The sequence below is a fragment of the Symsagittifera roscoffensis genome, chromosome 10 (genome assembly GCF_963678635.1).
Source record: "Symsagittifera roscoffensis chromosome 10, txSymRosc1.1, whole genome shotgun sequence".
NCBI lineage: Eukaryota > Metazoa > Xenacoelomorpha > Acoela > Convolutidae > Symsagittifera > Symsagittifera roscoffensis.
The window spans coordinates 852,811-877,077 of record NC_087071.1 but is presented as its reverse complement, the minus strand read 5'-3'; the positions used below and the strand labels follow the sequence as shown (position 1 = coordinate 877,077).

Genomic DNA, 24,267 nt, shown 5'->3' with positions numbered 1-24,267 from the left:
ACCGAATTACAACTGAGGTTCGCCTGGTGCATGATGGGACTGACTCGCGAAGAATATGATTCAGAAGAAAGGAAGAGGTCAAAAGAAGAGAAGGTTTTCCTTATGACGAACCTGAGGGATCTGATAATCCAAGAGGGAGCAGCAGTAGCGTATGCGAAGCGGAGAGACTCTCTCTGTTTCATTCAATTCATGATAGAGCAGATTTCAGTACCAGCATTGAACACCTGTGTCAAGATGCTGAGGAAGGGCGATTAGCGAGCAAAAGCCTTACTTTTGCTAGCACTGCTGGATATGCAACAAAGCAAACCGATGAGGGTGAATATGAAAGAACCCGAGGAGTTAGAGCCCATGAGAAAGATAGACGAAATCAGGAGATTTTCAAACAAGGAGCTGAGACTCAGTTAAGAATCTATGGGGGCACTGCCGAAATCCAGTGAATACTGTGGACCGATCAAGAAGAAGTCGTACAGCTACGTATCCGGAATCATAGGGATAGCGTACAACCTGTTCCTGAGTGAAGACGTACGCGATTGCTTTTTCGATTACGAGCAGGCAGTGTTGCTAAGATTCTGGACGTCGAGAATCGTAACGATCAAGAGCGCTACCAATCCTCAGATTAAATTGGGACTGGTCTTGGAAGAAGAGGTGACTGCACCTTCCGTACCAAAATCCGATAAAAGAGTGGAGTTTGGATTGGGATTCTCAGATGAATTGCTGAGAACGAGCTTGATGGTAGTGTGGGAACCGATGAGGCCATCATGGTGTCCTAGTCTCAACGCTGATTCGATATTACGGCCGACATGAGATGTGCAGAAAGAGCTGAATACAGACTGTAACCTGCGTGACCTTAACATCATATATAATGTGATGATAACGGCTTCTAGGAGCAACGGGCAAGATAAAGTGGAGTTGCCTGGCTGGGGACCAGAAGACTGGGTAAAACCTGGTAGCTGTCTGGCGGAAGTCTGTGGACTGGAAGGTCACGTTTGTAGAGGTCTGGATTGTGTGAAAACCCTAAAGAGACAACACAAGCAATTGACGATACTGTTTGGGAATGTCGCGATGAAAGCATGGACGGAAACGGAACTGATCGCGGATTGCCATGGAGAAACCGAGGTGAATCTAGTGACTGCACTAGGATTCTACAGCATGTTTAGTTCTTTGGAGTCACCATTGAATCTAGAATAGAGACATGAGATGGTCACTGCCATCAGTGTAGAAGTATTCCCAGGAGTTCTGCAAACCGAGCAGAAACAAATAGGAAAATGGAGGGAAGCGATCGAGGCGGAAATGAACATCAGACACAGTGAGACTTATTGTAGACCATCAGGAGCACGATATTTGGTGGGCTCGACATTGGCTCCAATGTGCAAGAGCAGATACCCGGTGCATTTCGTAGCTTTGGATGTAAAGAGTACGAGAACGATCGTGGATCAAGCCTTCTCAGTGCCAAAGTGTGTGAGACTGACAAGAATATCCGAAAAATTTTACGAGTTGCTATGCAAGATGTTCTCAGCGGTCCCAGAGAGAACAAAGGAGGAGTTGGAATCGATACTGGGAGGAAGTTCATGGGATACGTGAGTGGGAACTTCAGTGACTTTGAGAGACAGAAACAGAGAAGATCAACCGTTATAGAATACAATGCAGTAAACGAGAATGATGAAGTCCACCGAGTAAGGATGGAAGTGGAATCATTACTGGAAGCTTCGGGTAAACGTAATTGGAGGAGCATCATGTTGACACATGACGAGTTTCCCTGCCACTGCTTGCTGCAGACTTGGTGGTATCCCAAGCGTAGTAATCTGATGTTGATCTGGGACTCTGGAGAGCTGCTCTCTATGGGTTTACCAGACTCATCACAGCCCATAACAATAGCGATAGTGGGAGTTATGATGGCGAGACGATGGCTGGAAGCTCATGTTAGAGAGAACAATAGACAGGAAGCGCCAACGAGAGAACAGTTGCAGAAATTGGATTTTCTGAAAGATTTAGATCTTTTTGAGACAATGTGCAAGATTCTAAACATTCCGATGGAAGTGAAGAAGATATGGGCAAGAAGACGATTGATGCCATGGTTCAGAGCTAACATGACTGCATGGTTGTACAAATATGCTAAGAAGCATATGTCGAAGCACGGCAGAGTGTACAGTGAATATCAGCTGGACATTGGAGCAGTAGCTTTCAAGCGAGCTTTCGTGACTCATCGGAATGCAGTGACCACCGCTGTGAAAAGAATTTCCAGGACAAGTGAACGTAGTGGAAAGGAGAAGGCGGAGATGTTGAAGGAGGATTTGGAGAGAAATGTGACGTTGTGTCTCCACAACAGCTTCTGCAGAAACAGAGAATCTACCCTACCTTGTTGCAAACAGAGGGTAGAAGAGCAGAAGTGTTGGAGGACTGCTTCCAACAGCGTCAGAATAGCTAAGGATGTGTTGCAAGACACAGAAACTGAAAGTGCAGAGTCAGTATCACAGAAGGAAGCGATGGACATTGACGAACGCTCGAAAGAACAAGAGGCAAAAAGAAGGAAAATTAGAAGAATTTAGAAGTTTTAGAACTTCTTAACGACGAAAAGAGAAGAAACAAAAAAATGACGAAACAGAAGAAGTTAAAATTCAGAATTTTTTTATGTGTGTGAAAAAACTCAAGTGAGAAACCAAGCAACCAAGTTGTAATTGAAAACTGAAACATTTAGTTGAGTTTTGAACCTTAAAGAATTTGTTGCGTTTAAAAATTTGCATTTTAATTTTTAGTTAAGTGGCTTTAGAGACACTTATTATTTATTAAGAAAGGCTTGAGTGAAGAGTATATTTAAATATTCCAGCCTGCATGATTGTTTTTAATCACTTAGGACGACTGATCACTTTGTGGTGACATGAAAGACTTTGATAATCTCCTGAAGAGGGAGATTGTTTCATTTTTCTTTCTAACCACAGAGTTTCTTAGATTTAACATTCAGAACAATAACAAGCAAGATTTCCGAAGGGAAGGAGTATAGTAGGATAACTTTAGCTTGTTGGTTGGCAGGACTGTCCTGCTAACCAAAATCTTTTAAATCTAAGAGAAAAAGTTTTCAATCAGGACATTGACATTGGAAGTCAGAAAAGATGTTTTTATCTTAGCTCATATCCTCAATGTGCAGGTTAATGAAAGATTTTGAAGGCTATAGTGATGTAGTATGATGCCATTTGTATTCTGCAGTGAGTCGATGTGACGCGGATAAAAGTAATTTCGTGCATTTTGTAAATTCTGTTCGATGACACTGTGCCGATTATACGAACATTGCGAGATTCAATGGGGACATTGACCGAACTGTCAGGGGAGTATGTGACATTCGACCAGAATGGCCAAAATGCAGTCTCTGCAGATATCGACTTTTTAGCAGCGAACCTTCCGAGTTAGTGATTTTAAGAGATTAACAACGTTATTGGGACGATTAGCCAAACAGGGTCTCGGGACTGGAACTTTTATCATCTTATACAAACTTTTAGCTTCCCCGTCATGTCCTGAGTTGAATTTAATTAACATCTGAATTCATTTTGCTAGGATGACAAGCTAGGAGTTGGGGGAAAGGGTTGATCCATCTTCGATAGAGATGATGATTTTAATCTACTGAACAAAAACAATAGTAATTCAATAAGTAGTAGTAGTCCTGTTTTTAGGAGTGACCTCGTGGTCTGGGGATACTGAGACCCAGCCATGAGCTCACTATTTCTGCATGTATTTAAGTTAATTTGAGTGTTTTGACCGAAGCCGAAAGCAGTAACGTTTTTGTCGACCCGATGTTAGAAAGACCACCAAAAGAACTGGCTCTGGTAGAGACGGTTAAAAGCATGTAAAGCTCTGTTTAGACGTTGGCCAGTCGTCTTAGGACTTAGTTTTATTTTCCGTCGATATGTATCTTCCGGGCGAATGTTACAACTCATGAGCCAATGGTTATAGGGCCTGTTTTTCTTAAGCCTCATATGTGACTGAAGTAGGCGACTGTTACAAGCTTTGAATTATTTACCCATATGATTCTTTTGTAAAGTTGTCGTTGTTCTAGATGAGTTCCTTCTTTGCCTATTTTTTTCTGTTTTATTTCTTTTTTTAAGGTAACCAGAAGGTCAAAAGTATCATAGTAACCGAAGTTACAGTCAGGAGTCCCTTCATCACGTATTCTAGTCAAAATCCACGGAATTTCCTAGATATGGAAGTGATAAGGATAAAAGAAGATGTCAAGTGTTGCTGTCCTTGCAATTAAGTGTTGATGTCTTTGCCTTTTTGTTTCAGGCATCATTATGGTTGAAATTTCGAAAAGTGACATGAGGTCGGCAAATTTATCAACTGTCCATAAAACAGACGACAAAGAAATGTGCGAGAAGGAAAAAGGCGGAGTACCAGCAGAATATCACCCCCTACAGAAAACTTGGTCTCTATGGTTCAAAAAAGATCAACCAGGAGCATCGTGGGTTGGTGGGCAGAAAAAAGTACACTCTTTTCAAACAGTTGAAGATTTCTGGTCGTAAGTGCATTTTATCTATTTGCGACTCGTCTTCCTCCTCCCTCCTGAAAAGTTCTAAAAAAGTGTTTTCTCCCTCCACAGTCCTCAAGAACTTGACAGATTCAAAAATATTAAGTTATCTACCTGGTTGGCTGTGTTTTTTTTGTTTGTCGGCTTTGGTGAGCTTTAATGAAACAAAAAATATAATCGTTTCCGTATATTTCGGCATTATTGGCTTGTGATGAAATAAACTCAGTTCCAATTATTTTTTTAAATTATGATTGTTATAAGTCAATAGAATTTTAATTAAGGTACGAACGTTTTCGCTATAAATAGCATCATCATCTATATACAACTAAAAATATTTACAGTTAAAAAGATTTTTACAATCAAAATGATAAATATTAAAGTTTATGAGTATCTAAGAGTATTCTTCCACATTTCATCGTTGGTTTTTAACGCTTCGTCGAAATTGTTCAAGTTACTGGTCCTACGAAACAATCTCTCGATTGTTACTTCCGCAATGTTCTTTTTGTGCTGGAGGGGTGCCTAGCTATGAAAATTCAAAATAGATTCAGTATCAGTTGATTTTCGATAGCATTTGCATGTGATCTCCCTTTAATGATTTAGTACAATATTCATATCCAAAAAGCAAGTTTCCCCTTCTCATTGGCTTTTCTATAGTAAATTGTGTAGGTTCTTATGCAACGAGTTCACCCTGTTGAGTAACGTGTTCGGGTCCCCTTTTACTGTACAAATTATGTCGTCTACGTATCTTTCAAACAGTTTTCTTTCATTACTACAAGTTGAATATCTGGTAAATTTTGGTATTCGTCGTTACTGATGTTTTGACACTTAGCATGAAACCAATTTTCATATTTTCCACATTCAACGCCTTGACTGTTCCAAACAAATTTACTACATTTTGGACTTTTTTCAGATGTTTTTTGTTACTTGCTTTATACCATCGTTTTAATCTTAAGTTAAGATTGCATCAAAATATTAGCCAAAGTTACTGCTAGGGATGCACCCATGGCTAACCAATCCTTCTGAGAATACCATTGTCCATTGCTTTTGAACTAAACTTTTGTCACGGCTAACTTAAGCACTATTATAAGAGTTGAACGCTCAATATCTGGTGCGTATTCAGTTGTATACAATCCAGGTAAGGCAACATAAATTGCTTCCGATACGGGAAGTTTTGTGTACAAACTCTTTAACGTCTAGTGCAACAATTTGTTCATTTTTGTCCAGTATTAGTTTTTCGAGTTTTTCTCGAGCATCTAACGTTGATGTTTCAATGTTTGCCCCAGGAACCTTTTCAAAAGGAGGTCAAAAATTTGAGCTTTTGATAATTACTGCCAAGAATTGATAGAACCGGACGGAGTGGTATTTCATTCTTATGTACTTTAGCCAAACCGTATAACCTAGCGGGCTGAGCTCCGGTAGTTCTGAGTTTTGAATAAATTTTTATCACTTATGGGTTCTTGTTTTTTTTTTCATTTTGAGTAGTTTTTCTACTTTCAAGATCAAACTATCAGTGCCGTTTTCGATTTCTGTAAACTGTTGGCAATGCAAAAGTTCTTGTAGTTTCTTGTCATAAGTTTGTCTTTTCATAACACAAAATCCAGTGCCGTTATCATAAGGTACAGCAAAAAGATTGTTTTTTTAATCTATCTATCTATTATATATTTAAATGCGGGATTCACTATCTCGCCATGTTTCAGCTTTTTCAACGTATTATTTTTGCATGTTTAAGCTATATCGTATATTGCAATGGTTAAGATTTTTTTTGCGATTTTTCAATTTGATTTTAGTAGTTACTTTACCGAGTTTAAATTAATCAACCCAATATCGAATTAGGGATTGCGAGTTTGGCCTCCAATTTGGAATGTCCGATCATTTTAGTTAACGAGATAAGACGATTTTCAGATTTTTTCAAAATTTTTCAGAAATTTCAAATAAAGTAATTTCAAAACTTGAAGTTCCCAACCCTGTAGTTGGGTGCTGTCAGAAATACTCTAAAGAGATAAAAATCCCGCCTCCAAATATGACTGTTCAAATCCTTGTAGTTTCCAAGATATGACGTTTTTTGTGATTTTTTCAAAAAAGTTTCAGAAAACGTAGATTGTTTTTTTTCCGCAAAATCTGAAATTCCCAACCCTGTAGTTGGATCCTGTCAGAGTATTCTCAAAGATTGCAAATTTTGCCTCCAAATACGATTGCTCATTCTTTGTAGTTTTCGAGATATGAGGTTTTTTTGCGATTTTTTCAAAAATTTCTAGAAACTTAAATTATTATTAGTTTTTAAAAATCTTAAATTCTTAACCCTGTAATTGGGTCCTGTCAGAGTATTCTCAAAGATTGCGAATTTTGCCTCCAAATATGATTGCTCAGTTCTTTGTAGTTTTCGAGATATGACTTTTTTTGTGATTTTTTCAAAAATTTCTCGAAGAACTTATCTACAAAGAAATTCAAAAAATTTGAAAATACTAACTTGATGAAGATACACCCTTATTGTCATCGTACAACCAGGCGTCTCAAATCTTACTTCTTAATATGAATGCTCAAATCCTTTAAGTTTCCGCGATAAGACGTTTTTTTTAAAATTTTTTTTCCGGGGAACTTAGGTTCAAAAAATTCACAAAATTTTGGATTGCGAATTTTGCCTCCAAATATGATTGCTCAGTTCTTTGTAGTTTTCGAGATATGATGTTTTTTTGCGATTTTTTCATAAATTACCAGAAATTTAAATTATAATTAGTTTTTAAAAATCTGAAATTCCCAGCCCTGTACTTAGGTCCTGTCAGAGTACTCTCAAAGATTGCGAATCTTGCCTTCAAATATGATTGCTCAGTTCTTTGTAGCTTTCGAGATAAGACGTTTTTTGTGATTTTTCAAAAATTTTCAGAAAACTTCAGAGAGTTTCAATTAATTGTTTTTCAAAATTTGAAATTTACAACACTATAGTTCGGTGTTGTCAGGGTACTGTAAAGAGTTGCAAATCTTGCCACATTCAACTGCTAAACGCGACTGCTCAAATGCTTTTAGTTTCCGAGATGTGACGTTTTTTGAGTTTTCAAAATTTCTCGAAGAACTTATCTACAAAGAAATTCAAAAAATTTGAAAATACTAACTTGATGAAGATACAACCTTATTGTCATCGTACAACCAGGCGTCTCAAATCTTACCTCTTAATATGAATGCTCAAATCCTTTAAGTTTCCGCGATAAGACGTTTTTTTTAAATTTTTTTTCCGGGAAACTTAGGTTCAAAAAAATGCACAAAAGTTTGGATTGCGAATTTTGCCTCCAAATATGATTGCTCAGTTCTTTGTAGTTTTCGAGATATGATGTTTTTTGCGATTTTTTCATAAATTTCCAGAAACTTAAATTATAATTAGTTTTTAAAAATCTGAAATTCCCAGCCCTGTAGTTAGGTTCTGTCAGAGTACTCTCAAAGATTGCGAATCTTGCCTTCAAATATGATTGCTCAGTTCTTTGTAGCTTTCGAGATATGACGTTTTTTGTGATTTTTTCAAAAATTTTCAGAAAACTTCAGAGAGTTTCAATTAATTATTTTTCAAAATTTGAAATTTACAACACTATAGTTCGGTGTTGTCAGGGTACTGTAAAGAGTTGCAAATCTTGCCACATTCAACTGCTAAACGCGACTGCTCAAATGCTTTTAGTTTCCGAGATGTGACGTTTTTTGAGTTTTCAAAATTTCTCGAAGAACTTATCTACAAAGAAATTCAAAAAATTTGAAAATACTAACTTGATGAAGATACAACCTTATTGTCATCGTACAACCAGGCGTCTCAAATCTTACCTCTTAATATGAATGCTCAAATCCTTTAAGTTTCCGCGATAAGACGTTTTTTTTAAATTTTTTTTTCCGGGAAACTTAGGTTCAAAAAAATGCACAAAAGTTTGGATTGCGAATTTTGCCTCCAAATATGATTGCTCAGTTCTTTGTAGTTTTCGAGATATGATGTTTTTTGCGATTTTTTCATAAATTTCCAGAAACTTAAATTATAATTAGTTTTTAAAAATCTGAAATTCCCAGCCCTGTAGTTAGGTTCTGTCAGAGTACTCTCAAAGATTGCGAATCTTGCCTTCAAATATGATTGCTCAGTTCTTTGTAGCTTTCGAGATATGACGTTTTTTGTGATTTTTTCAAAAATTTTCAGAAAACTTCAGAGAGTTTCAATTAATTATTTTTCAAAATTTGAAATTTACAACACTATAGTTCGGTGTTGTCAGGGTACTGTAAAGAGTTGCAAATCTTGCCACATTCAACTGCTAAACGCGACTGCTCAAATGCTTTTAGTTTCCGAGATGTGACGTTTTTTGATTTTTTCAAAATTTCACGAAGAACTTATATACAAAGAAATTCAAAAAATTTGAAAATACTAACTTGATGAAGATACAACCTTATTGTCATCGTACAACCAGGCGTCTCAAATCTTACCTCTTAATATGAATGCTCAAATCCTTTAAGTTTCCTCGATAACACGTTTTTTTTTAAATTTTTTTTCCGGGAAGCTTAGGTTCAAAAAAATGCACAAAAGTTTGGATTGCGAATTTTGCCTCCAAATATGATTGCTCAGTTCTTTGTAGTTTTCGAGATATGATGTTTTTTGCGATTTTTTCATAAATTTCCAGAAACTTAAATTATAATTAGTTTTTAAAAATCTGAAATTCCCAGCCCTGTAGTTAGGTTCTGTCAGAGTACTCTCAAAGATTGCGAATCTTGCCTTCAAATATGATTGCTCAGTTCTTTGTAGCTTTCGAGATATGACGTTTTTTGTGATTTTTTCAAAAATTTTCAGAAAACTTCAGAGTTTCAATTAATTATTTTTCAAAATTTGAAATTTACAACACTATAGTTCGGTGTTGTCAGGGTACTGTAAAGAGTTGCAAATCTTGCCACATTCAACTGCTAAACGCGACTGCTCAAATGCTTTTAGTTTCCGAGATGTGACGTTTTTTGATTTTTTCAAAATTTCACGAAGAACTTATATACAAAGAAATTCAAAAAATTTGAAAATACTAACTTGATGAAGATACAACCTTATTGTCATCGTACAACCAGGCGTCTCAAATCTTACCTCTTAATATGAATGCTCAAATCCTTTAAGTTTCCGCGATAACACGTTTTTTTTTAAATTTTTTTCCGGGAAGCTTAGGTTCAAAAAAATGCACAAAAGTTTGGATTGCGAATTTTGCCTCCAAATATGATTGCTCAGTTCTTTGTAGTTTTCGAGATATGATGTTTTTTGCGATTTTTTCATTATTTCCAGAAACTTAAATTATAATTAGTTTTTAAAAATCTGAAATTCCCAGCCCTGTAGTTAGGTTCTGTCAGAGTACTCTCAAAGATTGCGAATCTTGCCTTCAAATATGATTGCTCAGTTCTTTGTAGCTTTCGAGATATGAAGTTTTTTTGTGATTTTTTCAAAAATTTTCAGAAAACTTCAGAGAGTTTCAATTAATTATTTTTCAAAATTTGAAATTTACAACACTATAGTTCGGTGTTGTCAGGGTACTGTAAAGAGTTGCAAATCTTGCCACATTCAACTGCTAAACGCGACTGCTCAAATGCTTTTAGTTTCCGAGATGTGACGTTTTTTGAGTTTTCAAAATTTCTCGAAGAACTTATCTACAAAGAAATTCAAAAAATTTGAAAATACTAACTTGATGAAGATACAACCTTATTGTCATCGTACAACCAGGCGTCTCAAATCTTACCTCTTAATATGAATGCTCAAATCCTTTAAGTTTCCGCGATAAGACGTTTTTTTTTCAATTTTTTTTCCGGGAAACTTAGGTTCAAAAAAATGCACAAAAGTTTGGATTGGGAATTTTGCCTCCAAATATGATTGCTCAGTTCTTTGTAGTTTTCGAGATATGATGTTTTTTGCGATTTTTTCATAAATTTCCAGAAACTTAAATTATAATTAGTTTTTAAAAATCTGAAATTCCCAGCCCTGTAGTTAGGTTCTGTCAGAGTACTCTCAAAGATTGCGAATCTTGCCTTCAAATATGATTGCTCAGTTCTTTGTAGCTTTCGAGATATGACGTTTTTTGTGATTTTTTCAAAAATTTTCAGAAAACTTCAGAGAGTTTCAATTAATTATTTTTCAAATTTTGAAATTTACAACACTATAGTTCGGTGTTGTCAGGGTACTGTAAAGAGTTGCAAATCTTGCCACATTCAACTGCTAAACGCGACTGCTCAAATGCTTTTAGTTTCCGAGATGTGACGTTTTTTGATTTTTCAAAATTTCTCGAAGAACTTATCTACAAAGAAATTCAAAAAATTTGAAAATACTAACTTGATGAAGATACCTTATTGTCAGCGTACAACCAGGCCTCTCAAATCTTACCTCTTAATTTGAATGCTCAAATTCTTTACGTTTCCGCGATAAGACGTTTTTTTTAAGTTTTTTTTTCCGGGAAACTTAGGTTCAAAAAAATTCACACAATTTTGTATTCCTAACCCTATAGTAGGGTGCTCTCAGGGACTCTCAGTGATTGCAAAGCTGGCCTCCAAATTTCTCCAGAGGCCCATTAAGTTTTTGAGATGACGCTTTTAAAATGGGAATTAAAAAAAATTATAAGTTCCAAATTACCAACCCTGTATTTGGGTGCAGTCAGAGTACACTAAAAGTTTGCAGATGTTGTTTCCAATATATGCGGTTTTTCATGAGCTGTCGAAAAAATTCGAAGCACCGAAGGTGCGTTAAACGCTAGTCAATAGTTAACCACTCTTGAAAGTTCTCGATTAGTTGGTGTTTTTCTGATGTTCCCTGCGTACCACTTTGCCGAGGCTTCTATGTCACCTAGTTTTCCCCCTCTATTCCATTCTCACGCATGTTTCTAACTAATTTGTCTTCATAGCACAAAATCCATTGCCGTTATCATAAGGTACAGCAAAAACATTATTTTTTTAATCAATATTTAACCACTCTTGAAAGTTCTCGGTTAGTTGGTGTTTTTCTGATGTTCCTTGCGTACCACTTTGACGAGGCTTCTATGTCACCTAGTTTTCCCCCTCTATTCCATTCTCACGCATGTTTCTAACTAATTTGTCAATATCGGCTAGGAAATGATTTTGATTAAACTGATCCTTAATCGGATGTTTTGGACCATATGATAAAAGTTCTTCAATAAAAATTGGCAGTTTAATATGTAACGTTTTTATCGAAATGTCAGTCTTTCGTAGAGGTTTTTCCTGAAATTTGACAATTTTAGCAATTTAGCGTTCATTTTGTTTAGATTATTATTATGATTATTATGATTTTCATGATTATTATTATTATTATGATTATTATAATTATCTATTGTATTTTTAAATGCTGGCTTCACTATCTCGCCATGTTTAAGCTTTTTCAACGTATTATTTTTTGCATGTTTAAGCTATATCGTATATTGCAATGGTTAAGAATTTTTTTCGATTTTCCAATTTGATTTTAGTGTTTATTTTACCGAGTTTAAATTAAGCAGCCCAATATCGAATAGGGGGTTGCGAATTTGGCCTCCAATTTTGAATGCCCGAATCATTTTAGTTAACGAGATAAGACAATTTTTGAAATTTTTTCAAAAATTTTCAGAAATTTTAAATGAAATAATTTACAAAACTTGGAAGTTCTCAACCCTGTAGTTGGGTGCTGTCAGAGTACCCTAGGGGATTACAAACCTTGTCTCCAAATATGACTGTTCAAATCCTTGTAGTTTTTGAGATATGACGTTTTTGTGATTTTTTCAAAAATTTTCAGAAAACTTAAATAATTATTTTTTAAAAATCTTAAGTTCGCAACCCTGTAGTTGGGTACTTTCAGAGTACTATCAGGGATTGCGAATCTTGCCTCCAAATATGACTGCTCAAATTCTTGTAGTCTTTGAGATATGTTTTTGTGGTATTTCCAAAAATTTTAATTAAAAGTTTCTCAAAATTTGAAATTCCCAACCTTGTAGTTGTTTGCTGTCAGAGTACTCTAAGGAGTTAAAAGTCTTGCCTCCAAATATGACTGTTCAAATCGTTGTATTTTTCGAGATAAGAAGTTTTTTTGTGATTTTTCAAAAAAAATTTCAGAAAACATCATTTTTTTTGCAAAATCTGAATTTCTCAGCCCTGTAGTTGGGTCCTGTCAGAGTACTCTGAAAGATTGCGAATCTTACCTCCCAGTAAGTCTTGCCACATGCGACTGCTAAACGCGACTGCTCAAATGCTTTTAGTTTCCGAGTTTGACGTTTTTTGATTTTTTCAAAATTTCTCAAAGCACTTATCTGCAAAGAAATTCAAAAAATTTGAAACTACCTACGCGAAGATTTAACCTTTTTGTCAGCGTACACCCTGGCGTCTCAAATCTTGCCTTATAATATGAAAGCTCAAACCCTTTTAGTTTCCGAGAAAAGTTTTTTTTTTCAATTTTCTTTTGGGAAACTTAGGTTTAAAAAACTTCACAAAATTTTGAATTCCTAACCCTATAGCAGGGTGCTCTCAGGGACTCTCAGTGGTTGCAAATCTGGCCTCCAGATAAGTCTGCATTTAGTCCCATCGGCTGAATGAAATAGACCCAGGTTGGCTGGAAATTTGCTAGTCCGGGCATTCTGTACCAGAAATTGTCGCGGCAACGTTCTTTGGAGATCGATGGCAAGCGGAAACGCTGACTTTCTGATAATCTGCTTGCTCTAGCACTGTTTGAAGAGAGAAAAAATCTAAGTGGTTACTCCTGTCGTAGTCGTAATACGATGAAAGAATATCTGATCCTGAATCTTTTTTATGTTATCAAAACACTTATCATCCCAAAAACAACCCAGACGTCTAACAACACAGCTATAGAATGCAACGTATATTGTCATACTCGTGCGCTGTTCAAATAGGTTTGGGTACCCATACACTCTCATTGTCACACCCAACCGCAATCCTAATCTGACTTCCAAATGTTCTGCCGTCATAGCACCGACTTCTCGTTCAACAGACTTGACTGTTGTCTTGCTAACACAACTTATGAATTGTCCCGCTAATTTGATGACGCCCAGGAAATAATACCAGAAAAACGAAACCGGTTTTGTTCTACTGATAGACGCTAAAAATTACTTCAATTCTCTTAATTCAGACCTGGCTTTTAGACACACTGAACAGTTTTGAACATATTTTTGAACATATCTCGCAGCAATAAAGAGCTCTTACTTAAATCCTGAGACCCTCTAACATTAAAAAAGCTGGAATGGCAAAATACAGATTGGTATTCCGTGATATAGCTTTTGAAGGAAGATAATATGGCACCGAAATTGCAAGCTGACGACGGTAGCGCAATAGATAAACTAAAATATCTGCGAAAGTTTCTCGTTAACATAATTTAACATGGAAAACACTAGGACTATTACCTGGCATTTTGATTAAAAACATATTTGAGCCATCAGAAAATGCAGGAAATAAAATAAACAAAAGATCCAATGTAATTGTCTGTCATAGTACCTGAAACAGAATGCAGAACTCTTCTCCAAAATCAGTTGAAGGAACATACTAAATGCAGATAAATGATACATCTTTAAGTGCAATAGTAGACGAAGCGCGGTAAAATTAAATTGCCAAAGAATCGACATTTGAACGTTAAGTACCGATATTTGAGTTCATGTAGTTATATACAGTTTGTAGATGTAATTAAATAATGCTATTTGTCATTTCCAGATGCGCACTCCATCGTCGTTTTTTTTTAAAATAATGACCATGGCAGTGAAACATGGGGTCCCAACGTATCAGATTTGATGCAAGGACTCGGACGAAAGACTGTGCGATGATCCGTTGGGTTTGGTGGGTTAAACCCAGTGTTCATGACCCAAGTGCACTTCTGGATAAACGCGGCTTTTGTGACGTTATCAACGTCCTTCGGAGCAGACGTCTCAGATGGTTTGAACATGCTCACTAAGCTCAGTTTACTTGAAGGCTTAAAATGGTCAGAAAGATGGCGATCCCCCATCCAGAAGACTAAGAGTTAATTGGTCTTACACACACTGATAAGCAAGATCGTAGTTCACGGAGGAGTGTAGTCCGACAAGCCTGGTGCTGCCAACCCCATCTGATGGGACAGATACATCACCGTAATCTAAACTCGGGTTATGAGGATATGCGGATTGGAAATATTGCGAGTTCCTTTTGGAGCAGAAATTATTGGGTAGAGCCTAGCAAATGGATCTCATTTACCTTTTTCGCTCACAAAATTATATCCACTAGTCCCACCCGACTGCGCTTTCTGTTATGTATTCCAATGGTTTCGTTGGTAAGGCATCTGAGCTTGCAAAAAGATCCACATTTCTGCAAATTTATAAGCAAGTAAGATCCACGTTTCTGCTTTGCCAGAAAAGGCTCATTGCAGTCACAAATCTATAATAGTAGCGGTTTCCGGAACTGCTAAGAAAAAACGAACTGTTTGCAAGCTCTAAAGATATCGCATTCGAAACCAGAAATAAACGTCCGTCTACAAATGGAATCCAGACAACAAATGGAAAGGAGCATAACCCTGAAATAAAATATTTTATTAAAGTTTATCACGAGAGTTTATCCATGATGAGTCTGATTTCTAAGTCCAAAGCTGGAGTATCAAAACTTCATATTCTCAACTTTCGCCTACTTTTTTACGTTTCCTTCAAACACAATGTTTGAATTGCCTCCAAATCCTTAATAACCTTTTTTGACCGACCAAAACTCACCGCAATGTTTTATCTCTGAAATTTTTTCTACCCCTGTGACACAACCACGATATCGAGGACCCAATTTAAACTCATTCTTGAAGCACTCTCCTCAGTGCAAAATACAGGCAACAAACGGAAAGGAGCTTAACCCTGTAATAAAATCTTTTCTTAGAACCTACTGAAACGCATGAATGAACCTGTCTCAAACAAGGAACTCGAGTCGTAGATAAAATCAATAGTTTAGTTTTTAAAGCTTGCTGATCAGAATTTGAAACGATTTTGAGAAAGCTTTTTGATATTTTTTTTGAAACGGGACCTTTTTCAAACTTTTGAAGACAAGCTGTTGTCTACCCTTTTCTGAAAAAGGATCGAAGCTTGTTGCTAATAATTACAGCCCATATCTGTTTTTACCAGCTGGATCAAGTTTTTGAAAAAGCGATCTACAACAGAGTATACGAGTTTCTCGAAAATAGTGTTTTGTTCACGTGAAGCAGTTCGGCTTCGTATAAAACAGCACTATTGATTGCAGAAATGGCTGAAAAAATTTGTCTAGATGACAGCCAAATAATTTAAACATCTGTTTTTCTTGACCTTAAAGAAGCGTTCGATACCCTCGACCATTTCATATTATCTGAAAAATCAGAAATGTATGGTGTTGGTGGTAGAGATTTACTCTGGTTTAAACGTTACCGAAAGCAACGAATGCAAATTGCTAAAATCGAAAATTTTCACTCCTACTGTTTAAGACTAAAAATTAGTGTACCTCAAGGCTCAATTTTGGGCCTCTCTTTTTCTCATTTTACATCAATGACCTTCTCATGGTTTGTGATGTCATCTTTTCGGGATGATACTAAAAAAATAGAAATCGTTATTAAAAATGATTAACGCTCAAAATGGGTAAAACTGTTCAAATGAATTTATCAAGTAGTGATTCTATTTCTGATCTTTTTATGAGCAATAAAATCTTCCTTTTGCGTCTCTCATTGATTTTGTCCGAACGAAACTCAGAAAGCATTGTGGTATCATTTCCAAAATGTGTCTTCATGTTCCTAAATAAATGATCTTTGAATACTACTGCTCGAAAACTTTTGAAAACACCAAATCTCAAATGCAAGATACGAAAAGCATCACTTACTTACAGTGGTTCTGAGCTATTCAATTTAATTCGACAAAACAACCTGATACCTGCGAATTTTGATAATTTTTGTTTTTTTTTCGGATGTTCAAAACCTTGTAAATTTTTCTTTTTCGGAGATGTCCTTTTCGGATGTCTTGCTCACGAAAAACGCGACTGATTTATCTTAGATAAATAAGATTCAATTGAATTTAATTTTGCGATTTAGTTGACCGCAAGTGATAAATTGCATACAATGATAAAATGCACAGCTTATGCATATCATTTTATTACTACAACTTCGGTTGTTTGGTTACTGCCTCATTAGCCCATTTAGGTTTTCACTGACCATTTAGCCCCCAATCAATTCTTTTGGCGTTATGAGGGTTCTAGGGGATGGGACACAGTTAGTAGAAGCAGTAACTGGTAAGTGAAATAGTTAAATTTTTGTAATTGAAGCGGCTAGTAAAAGCTACGACTAGCCAGTTTTCAGAATTTCAACTGACAAAACCGTTTTTTATAGCAATAAAATTATCTTTGCTCAAATTAGTCTATACAATTTGGTAAAGAAGTAACTCCTCATAGATAATAGATGGTGTAAGGCTCTCGCTGCAATGTCTCTATGAATAATTTTACTCTAACATGAAATGATGTTTAGTTTTTTCCTTTTTCTCGTACTGGTTTCATGCGCCTATCATAACAGCGCAGCACCCAGTAACCCCGATGGGTTCGTCAATTGTCCAGTCTGAGTTTCAATTTACAGAAAACATGTTGCTTGTAACTTTTTGTGAAGAATTTGTTGTGATGAGAAATAATTTCTTCTTTTAGCTTACAGCTAGCACCTTTTTAATTGAAAGACTACAAACTGAACAATTACCACCCTCGGCGCTATAACTGGTTGCACTAAAGTGAGCTAAATGGAAAAATTACGCACTGAACGCCTTATTCTTCCCATTACCTTCCATATGATCCAACTCTCATCCCAATAGGATACGAGCTTCACATAATATCATAAAGAAGAAATTTACTTGGAACCACAAACTCTCCCAGGCACAGAACCCTCTTTGAAAGTCACAATGCGGATCACGTGACCCACTTGTTCGACCTCAACGAGTATACCGATAAAGAAACCATACCATCAAAATACATTGTACTGCACCAAGTGCTCATAGCAGGAGCAGTATCCAAATAGATTGAATTTTGTCCCCATGCTGAAATTGTTCACTGAACAACTCACAAGTTGCCACAACTGAATTTTGACTCGGATGAACGTCTAAACCCAGACTCTCCAATGACGCTTTCGCTACTACTCTTTAATCTGTCCCTGTCGTAACAGATTTGAGCCTCGTATCTGCAATGGATGTCCCAAGTGCTTCAAGCCCCATGTTAACAATCACTGCTTTGAGTTACATTCTTACTCACTATTCTCTCAATCTAGTCGAGGCTTCAACAACGTCAGCTGAGCTGGCTCCTGTACTACACTAACACGTCAACCTTTCGCACAAATTCTTGACAGTTCTAAAAAATACACTGCAGATAAATAAATGAAATGCCGGCCTTTGGAAAAGAAAATCAACACAGAAGAATTGTCCCATATTCCCCTATAATTTGCTGCTGAATTTTTGTTTGAGTTTTGATTAGGATTCACCTTGAATGAAATTTATAGAATGACTAAGAATGGCAGTTTATATATATATAGACTGTTGACACTTTTTGCCCAGTTCGAGTCTTCCCGAAAGTTTTCTTCAGTGTCGTGGAATATTGCAATATTAAGTGTAAAAATGTGTTGCAACTGTGTTTGTAAATATTTCTTAGAAGCTCCTTATTCTCAGAGTTGTGCTTTTACAGAACTGAGGCCTACACTTTGCTGGGTGGAAGAGAAGAAGGAAGAAGAACACAGTTATTGTTTTAGTCATTAGAAGTTTCATCACAATTAGGTTGGATTGTATTTGTGTTTGTTTAGACTGTTCAACTACATCCAGCCGGCGAATCAGCTGACGAAGGGATCAGACTACTCGCTGTTCAAGGAGAACATAGAGCCCTCGTGGGAGGATGCGGCCAACAAGAATGGGGGCAGATGGATAGTCACAATCAACAAGGCCAAAGTGGATGAGAAAACCAACATCGACAAGTACTGGCTCGAAACGGTAACACATCTCTCTCCCTCTCCCTCCCTCCCTCTCTCCCTCCCTCTCTCTCTCTCTCTCTCTCTTCTCTCTTCTCTCTTCTCTCTTTTCACATTCCCAACTCTCTCTCCATTCTATCTATCTCACAAGCACATCAATTTTGAGTTGGAACAACGAATGTTTTAATAGGCTTGGAATATGTTTGCAATAGCCTAATTAGTCAGCATGCTACGTTTTATTACTACTAGAATTTGTGATTTAAAGTTTTAAAAGTAAATTATTAGGGGCGGACGGGGGCTTAGGAGCACTTCTTGCATAGTCTAGTTAGGCTGTGTAATTTGATCTGTTTTTTTTCTGACTCTGTTTTTTCATTAATATCATCAAAACAATGTACTGACCAAAGCTAAACCGATTCGCTTTTTGACCGAAATTCAAATGAGTTTTCAGAGCCTTCATTTCTTCGAATCTCTGTGTTAAAAAAATTTTTTTTTCCAAAAAAATTGAAATGCAAATTTTTAATAAAGAGCAGATAAAGCGTGTCAACCTCTGTTACGGTGTAGGTGCTCATAGTCACAGAGACAACATGTTCCTTTTTTCCTGCCAAAGTCGGACCTTTTTGTGTTCAGTTTTTGCGTTGAGTTCATTCAGTGCAATTATACAATTCAGCACAAATATACTAAACAGGTAACAGGCTGTGTTGTGTGATTTGAACTGCAGGTGCTGCTGTTGATTGGGGAGGGCTTCGAGGACTGTCTGGGGGATCTGGTGGTGGGGGCAGTGGTGAGCATAAGGGGCAAGTACAACAGAGTGGCTGTGTGGATCACCACCACAGACAAGGACGCCACAAACTCCATCGGGCAAGTCAAACAACACACTAACACACAAACTGTAACACACAACACAACACATTACATATGTTAATACAATATATACGACAAACTGATACGAATCGACAGTTAAGTACAGTACAGGTCCAAATTGAAACATTTACAATGAACCCAGTGTTGAAGGTCGCCATTAGACTTTGATGCCCTTGGTAATGCAGGCTACTGCACCCGGGTACTAGACTTTCTCTCGGAAACAACTTAGTTAACTGGGTGAAGAAAACTTGTGTCATTTTCAACTTTAAAAGTCATACTATTCTTGTACTTTCTGTGAATCGACTTTTTTATCAGGCGTTTGGATTCCATTCCAGTTTTTATCGGCTTTATCCTGTTTTTTTTTCAATAAGCTTTTCAATCGTTGTTTGAAACTTTTCATGTCAATCGCTCAAATATCTAACGAGTATTGAATGTTGACTGTTTTGTTTAGAGAGACATTCAAGAACAGACTGAAGATCCCCACCGGCACCAGCATACACTTCCAGGTAATAATTGATAACAACTAATTAACACTCAACAATGTTTAGTGGAAGTTCAGGAGGTAATTACACTTCTCAACTGTAGAAAAGTGAGAAAAGACTGAATTCCAATGAAGGAAGTTCATGAAATTCTACATGGATTACTTAAAATTAATAAGGATTCAACTATTTACTAAACTATCAATTTACGACGTACTATTTTTGCAATGGGACTTAAAAAAAGAACATGAATTATTTATATTAAATTTTTGCAATAAAGAAAATCATCCAGAGTAATCTTGAATGTCTTCAGAGTCATATCAAAGTTATTTTTTTTGTCATAGAAAGCATCTTGTTTACGGTTCTGCGTGCGCGTACGAAGAAATTTATGTGAATGTGATTTTTTAAAAAGCCTAAACTCAACTCCTCCATTTCTGACTGATCTGAACTTCTCTTTGTTTGCTCCGATTTTAGGGGATATTTCAACAGAAGGAATAAACATAACAATAGTCTTTACTCTCAATTCATTTTTGTAACTCCTCCATTTCTGACTGATCTGAGCTCAGTTTTACTTTGTTTGCTCCGATTTTATGGGATATTTCAACAGAAGGAATAAACATAACAATAGTCTTTACTCTCAATTCATTTTTGTAACTCCTCCATTTCTGACTGATCTGAGCTCAGTTTTACTTTGTTTGCTCCGATTTTATGGGATATTTCAACAGAAGGAATAAACATAACAATAGTCTTTACTCTCAATTCATTTTTGTAACTCCTCCATTTCTGACTGATCTGAGCTCAGTTTTACTTTGTTTGCTCCGATTTTATGGGATATTTCAACAGAAGGAATAAACATAACAATAGTCTTTACTCTCAATTCATTTTTGTAACTCCTCCATTTCTGACTGATCTGAGCTCAGTTTTACTTTGTTTGCTCCGATTTTATGGGATATTTCAACAGAAGGAATAAACATAACAATAGTCTTTACTCTCAATTCATTTTTGTAACTCCTCCATTTCTGACTGATCTGAGCTCAGTTTTACTTTGTTTGCTCCGATTTTATGGGATATTTCAACAGAAGGAATAAACATAACAATAGTCTTTACTCTCAATTCATTTTTGTAACTCCTCCATTTCTGACTGATCTGAGCTCAGTTTTACTTTGTTTGCTCCGATTTTATGGGATATTTCAACAGAAGGAATAAACATAACAATAGTCTTTACTCTCAATTCATTTTTGTAACTCCTCCATTTCTGACTGATCTGAGCTCAGTTTTACTTTGTTTGCTCCGATTTTATGGGATATTTCAACAGAAGGAATAAACATAACAATAGTCTTTACTCTCAATTCATTTTTGTAACTCCTCCATTTCTGACTGATCTGAGCTCAGTTTTACTTTGTTTGCTCCGATTTTATGGGATATTTCAACAGAAGGAATAAACATAACAATAGTCTTTACTCTCAATTCATTTTTGGAACTCCTCCTTTGCTGACTGATCTGAGCTCAGTTTTACTTTGTTTGCTCCGATTTTATGGGATATTTCAACAAAAGGAATAAACATAACAATAGTCTTTACTCTCAATTCATTTTTGGAACTCTTCGCTTAAAACTCTAATTTTTGCAAACAGGATATTTGTGGACACCAAGCCGCAGAGCAGCATAAAATTAACGATTGATGCAGCAACTTTTTCGTGGACTGCATGACGCCTTCTGGGATGTTCTTTTTAAAATTAAATTGAAGCCTCTGAGCGATTTTGATCATTCTGTTTTAATGTGTCGCATCCAATTTAAATTCTTTGCAATAATAACATCTACATCTTTTATAAACTCAACTGTACGTTTTAATGACCCGATCGATCCAGAAAAGGAGTATTTTTTTTACTATTTGACAACGACGTATTAAGTTATCAGTTTTGGGAAGATATTAAACTGAGATGTGGGAAAGGAAAAAACGAAATTGCTCTGCGTTCAATAAAATTACCCACAGTATAGGTCGAAGTAAAACTTTTCCTACAGTGCAATGATTGGAAGCAATCTAGTTAAAACTGTTGCGCCCGACGTCTCTGGGTGAGGTTCGTGCTGCATGCGAGGCTAACGGTCGAAAAGCGTCCGATTTCTTCGCCTTGCTACTGTTCGAAACTACAAACTCCGATTAGCTTACAAGACTTCTAGACACAGGGATGGGTGATATATATCAAGTGATAAATATCATGATAAATATCATGATATATATCATGATATTTTTGACAAAAAAATCCATAAATATCAGCTGTATCATGAAATCAGGTAAAAATCAAAAATATCGTGATATATATCAAAAATATCGGATTGATATGATATTTTTAAAAATATCAGATATCACCCCATCCCTGTCTAGACATGAGGAAGGAGTGTATGATTAATAGTGTTTATTTGTTTAGACGCACAAAGATGCGCAGCACCAGACAAGTAGTGCAATGAGGCACATGTACGTCTTATGACGTCACACCACCACAAACTCACACTTAAACCAGCCCAACCCCCCCTCTCCCCTCCCTCCTCCATCTACAACCCCACAATGACCCACATCTGTTTGAGACAACGGACAACATGCTGCGAGAAGAGATAGAGAGAGATGAGTGAAGATCTACAGATGAAGAAGATAAGTTATCTTTTGTGGGCTGTTCAATTGAGAGGGAGTTGGTTTAACCTATTCGCCATCCTTTCTCTTTCTTACTCGCATTCATCGTGTGTTGCCCAGACACTTGAAACGAAAAGACAAGAAAAGAAAGGAAGAGACGACGAAATAGCAGCAGCAGACTCGATTCTCCATTAAAACTACTAAAACTAATTTGATGATGATGGTGGTTTGCTATATAATGATATATAATGCAGTCAGTACTGTACAAAGGCAGTGTGGCACAGTTTATGTGCAGCACAACCAATTGTACAGCACTATATTTTGTACATTGCAACATAGTGTGCTTAATTTGATTTGATTGAAGCGAAATCGGTTTAAAAAAAAAAGAAGCAAGATGTGAAGTATTTTGGGCTCAGTTAAGTCAACTACACATCCACTCAACAATACTTTACGACTATTATGGATGGAAGTCAATGAACTTTCTTACAAAATGCTATCAAAAGATAGAAAAGGATTTGTTTCTTCTGCTATGCTTTCCCAAATGAATACTTCAACTAACTTGGCCAAAACGCTTGAATCTGATGGTTGAAATTAATTACTACGAAATGTAATTTAAACAAACTATTGCAAGATTAGGGCGTATTTCAGAACAGCGCATCAAATACCTGACGATCAAATCAGATACGTCCAAATATAAATGAAATAGTCGAGTAAATACTTGATGCTAAATGCCCACTTGCAATGAACATGTTGATTACACACTAGAGTGGCGAGTGATCTATGATTGTGAATTATTCTAACATGAGCTGGCATCATTTGGAAGAACAAAGAAACTCCCAACAAAAGTTATAGTGTTTTATTTTTATTTTGTTGTTTACATTAAATTATTGTTTGTTGTTCTCAAAGAATTAAGAAGCAATTCTACTCCTTGTGCTATTTGTACAGACCTCGTTTCCACCCCCCCCCCCCCCCTCCTCTCCCTTGAATGAAATCCCCCTCAATAGCGACCCTGTCATAGCTGAAGAGGGAGAATAGCTAAGCTGGTAACTGTACTGAAATAAAAACCTGAAAATTGATTTGGAAAACTTTTTGTTATCTCAAAATAACCGGATTGGATTATTTGCGTATTGACTGACAGATGATGAAGTTAATTCGAACGTTTATGAAGGTTTTCAAGTATTATGGCAGATTTTGGGATACTTTTGGTAGAACCCTCCTCAATGGTAAATTCCAAAATCGATTAGAAATAGTGGATTGGCTAAAACTTAACTTCTGGCGAATCTAACGGAAGAATCCACTTCAAATTTAGGATAGATTCAATGCAAAAGACTCAATGCTTGTTTAGTTTCTCTGCTGAATTTGATGGGTGGTTGAAATGTGTGGGTTTGTGAAATGTGTCCTTGATGGACCAAACTATTTGTTCCCGTGCACTATATCACGCTAAAGTCTCAAACAGTCAATTTTTGTTCAATTTAATTTCTCTCCTCTTTTTTTTTTACTACTAGCAGCACAACTAGAGTCTAGTTAAGCGTGAGAATGCCACTTGAATCATACTTTTAAAAAAAATTGAAAAGCGTTTATCTACGTAATTAAATGTCAATCAGAGTCAGCGACTTTTTGCTGTATTTTATCAGTGAAAAGGAAATTAAAATATGCAATGTTTTAATATAATGACTGCCGTTTGCTCACAAGATAAATAGAGGTACACAAATTTCTCAAATAAAACACTCTGGTCATTATTGTTTTGATTTTTTAATCAAAAAGTTTAGTTTTTCATAAATATTCAGTGGACGCTTTTAATTGCTGCACTCTAGTTGCTGATTCAGTGAAAACTTTTCTGCGTCTGAGCTTGAAGAAGTCAAGAAAAATATAGCCATTT

At 36.3% G+C, this 24,267-nt stretch overlaps 1 protein-coding gene across 1 annotated transcript in view; it reads left to right on the top strand.

The window, feature by feature from the left end:
* Positions 1-23,098, top strand: part of LOC134855519 (eukaryotic translation initiation factor 4E-like) — a 461,161-nt gene extending 438,063 nt beyond the window's left edge. The window contains exons 2-6 of the mRNA XM_063872060.1: positions 4,273-4,504; positions 18,264-18,447; positions 19,144-19,283; positions 19,738-19,792; positions 22,189-23,098. Of these exons, the coding sequence (XP_063728130.1) occupies positions 4,281-4,504; positions 18,264-18,447; positions 19,144-19,283; positions 19,738-19,792; positions 22,189-22,248 (663 nt within the window). The 5' untranslated portion in view covers positions 4,273-4,280 and the 3' untranslated portion in view covers positions 22,249-23,098. The remainder of the gene's footprint in view (positions 1-4,272; positions 4,505-18,263; positions 18,448-19,143; positions 19,284-19,737; positions 19,793-22,188) is intronic.
* The last annotated feature ends 1,169 nt before the right edge of the window (positions 23,099-24,267 follow it).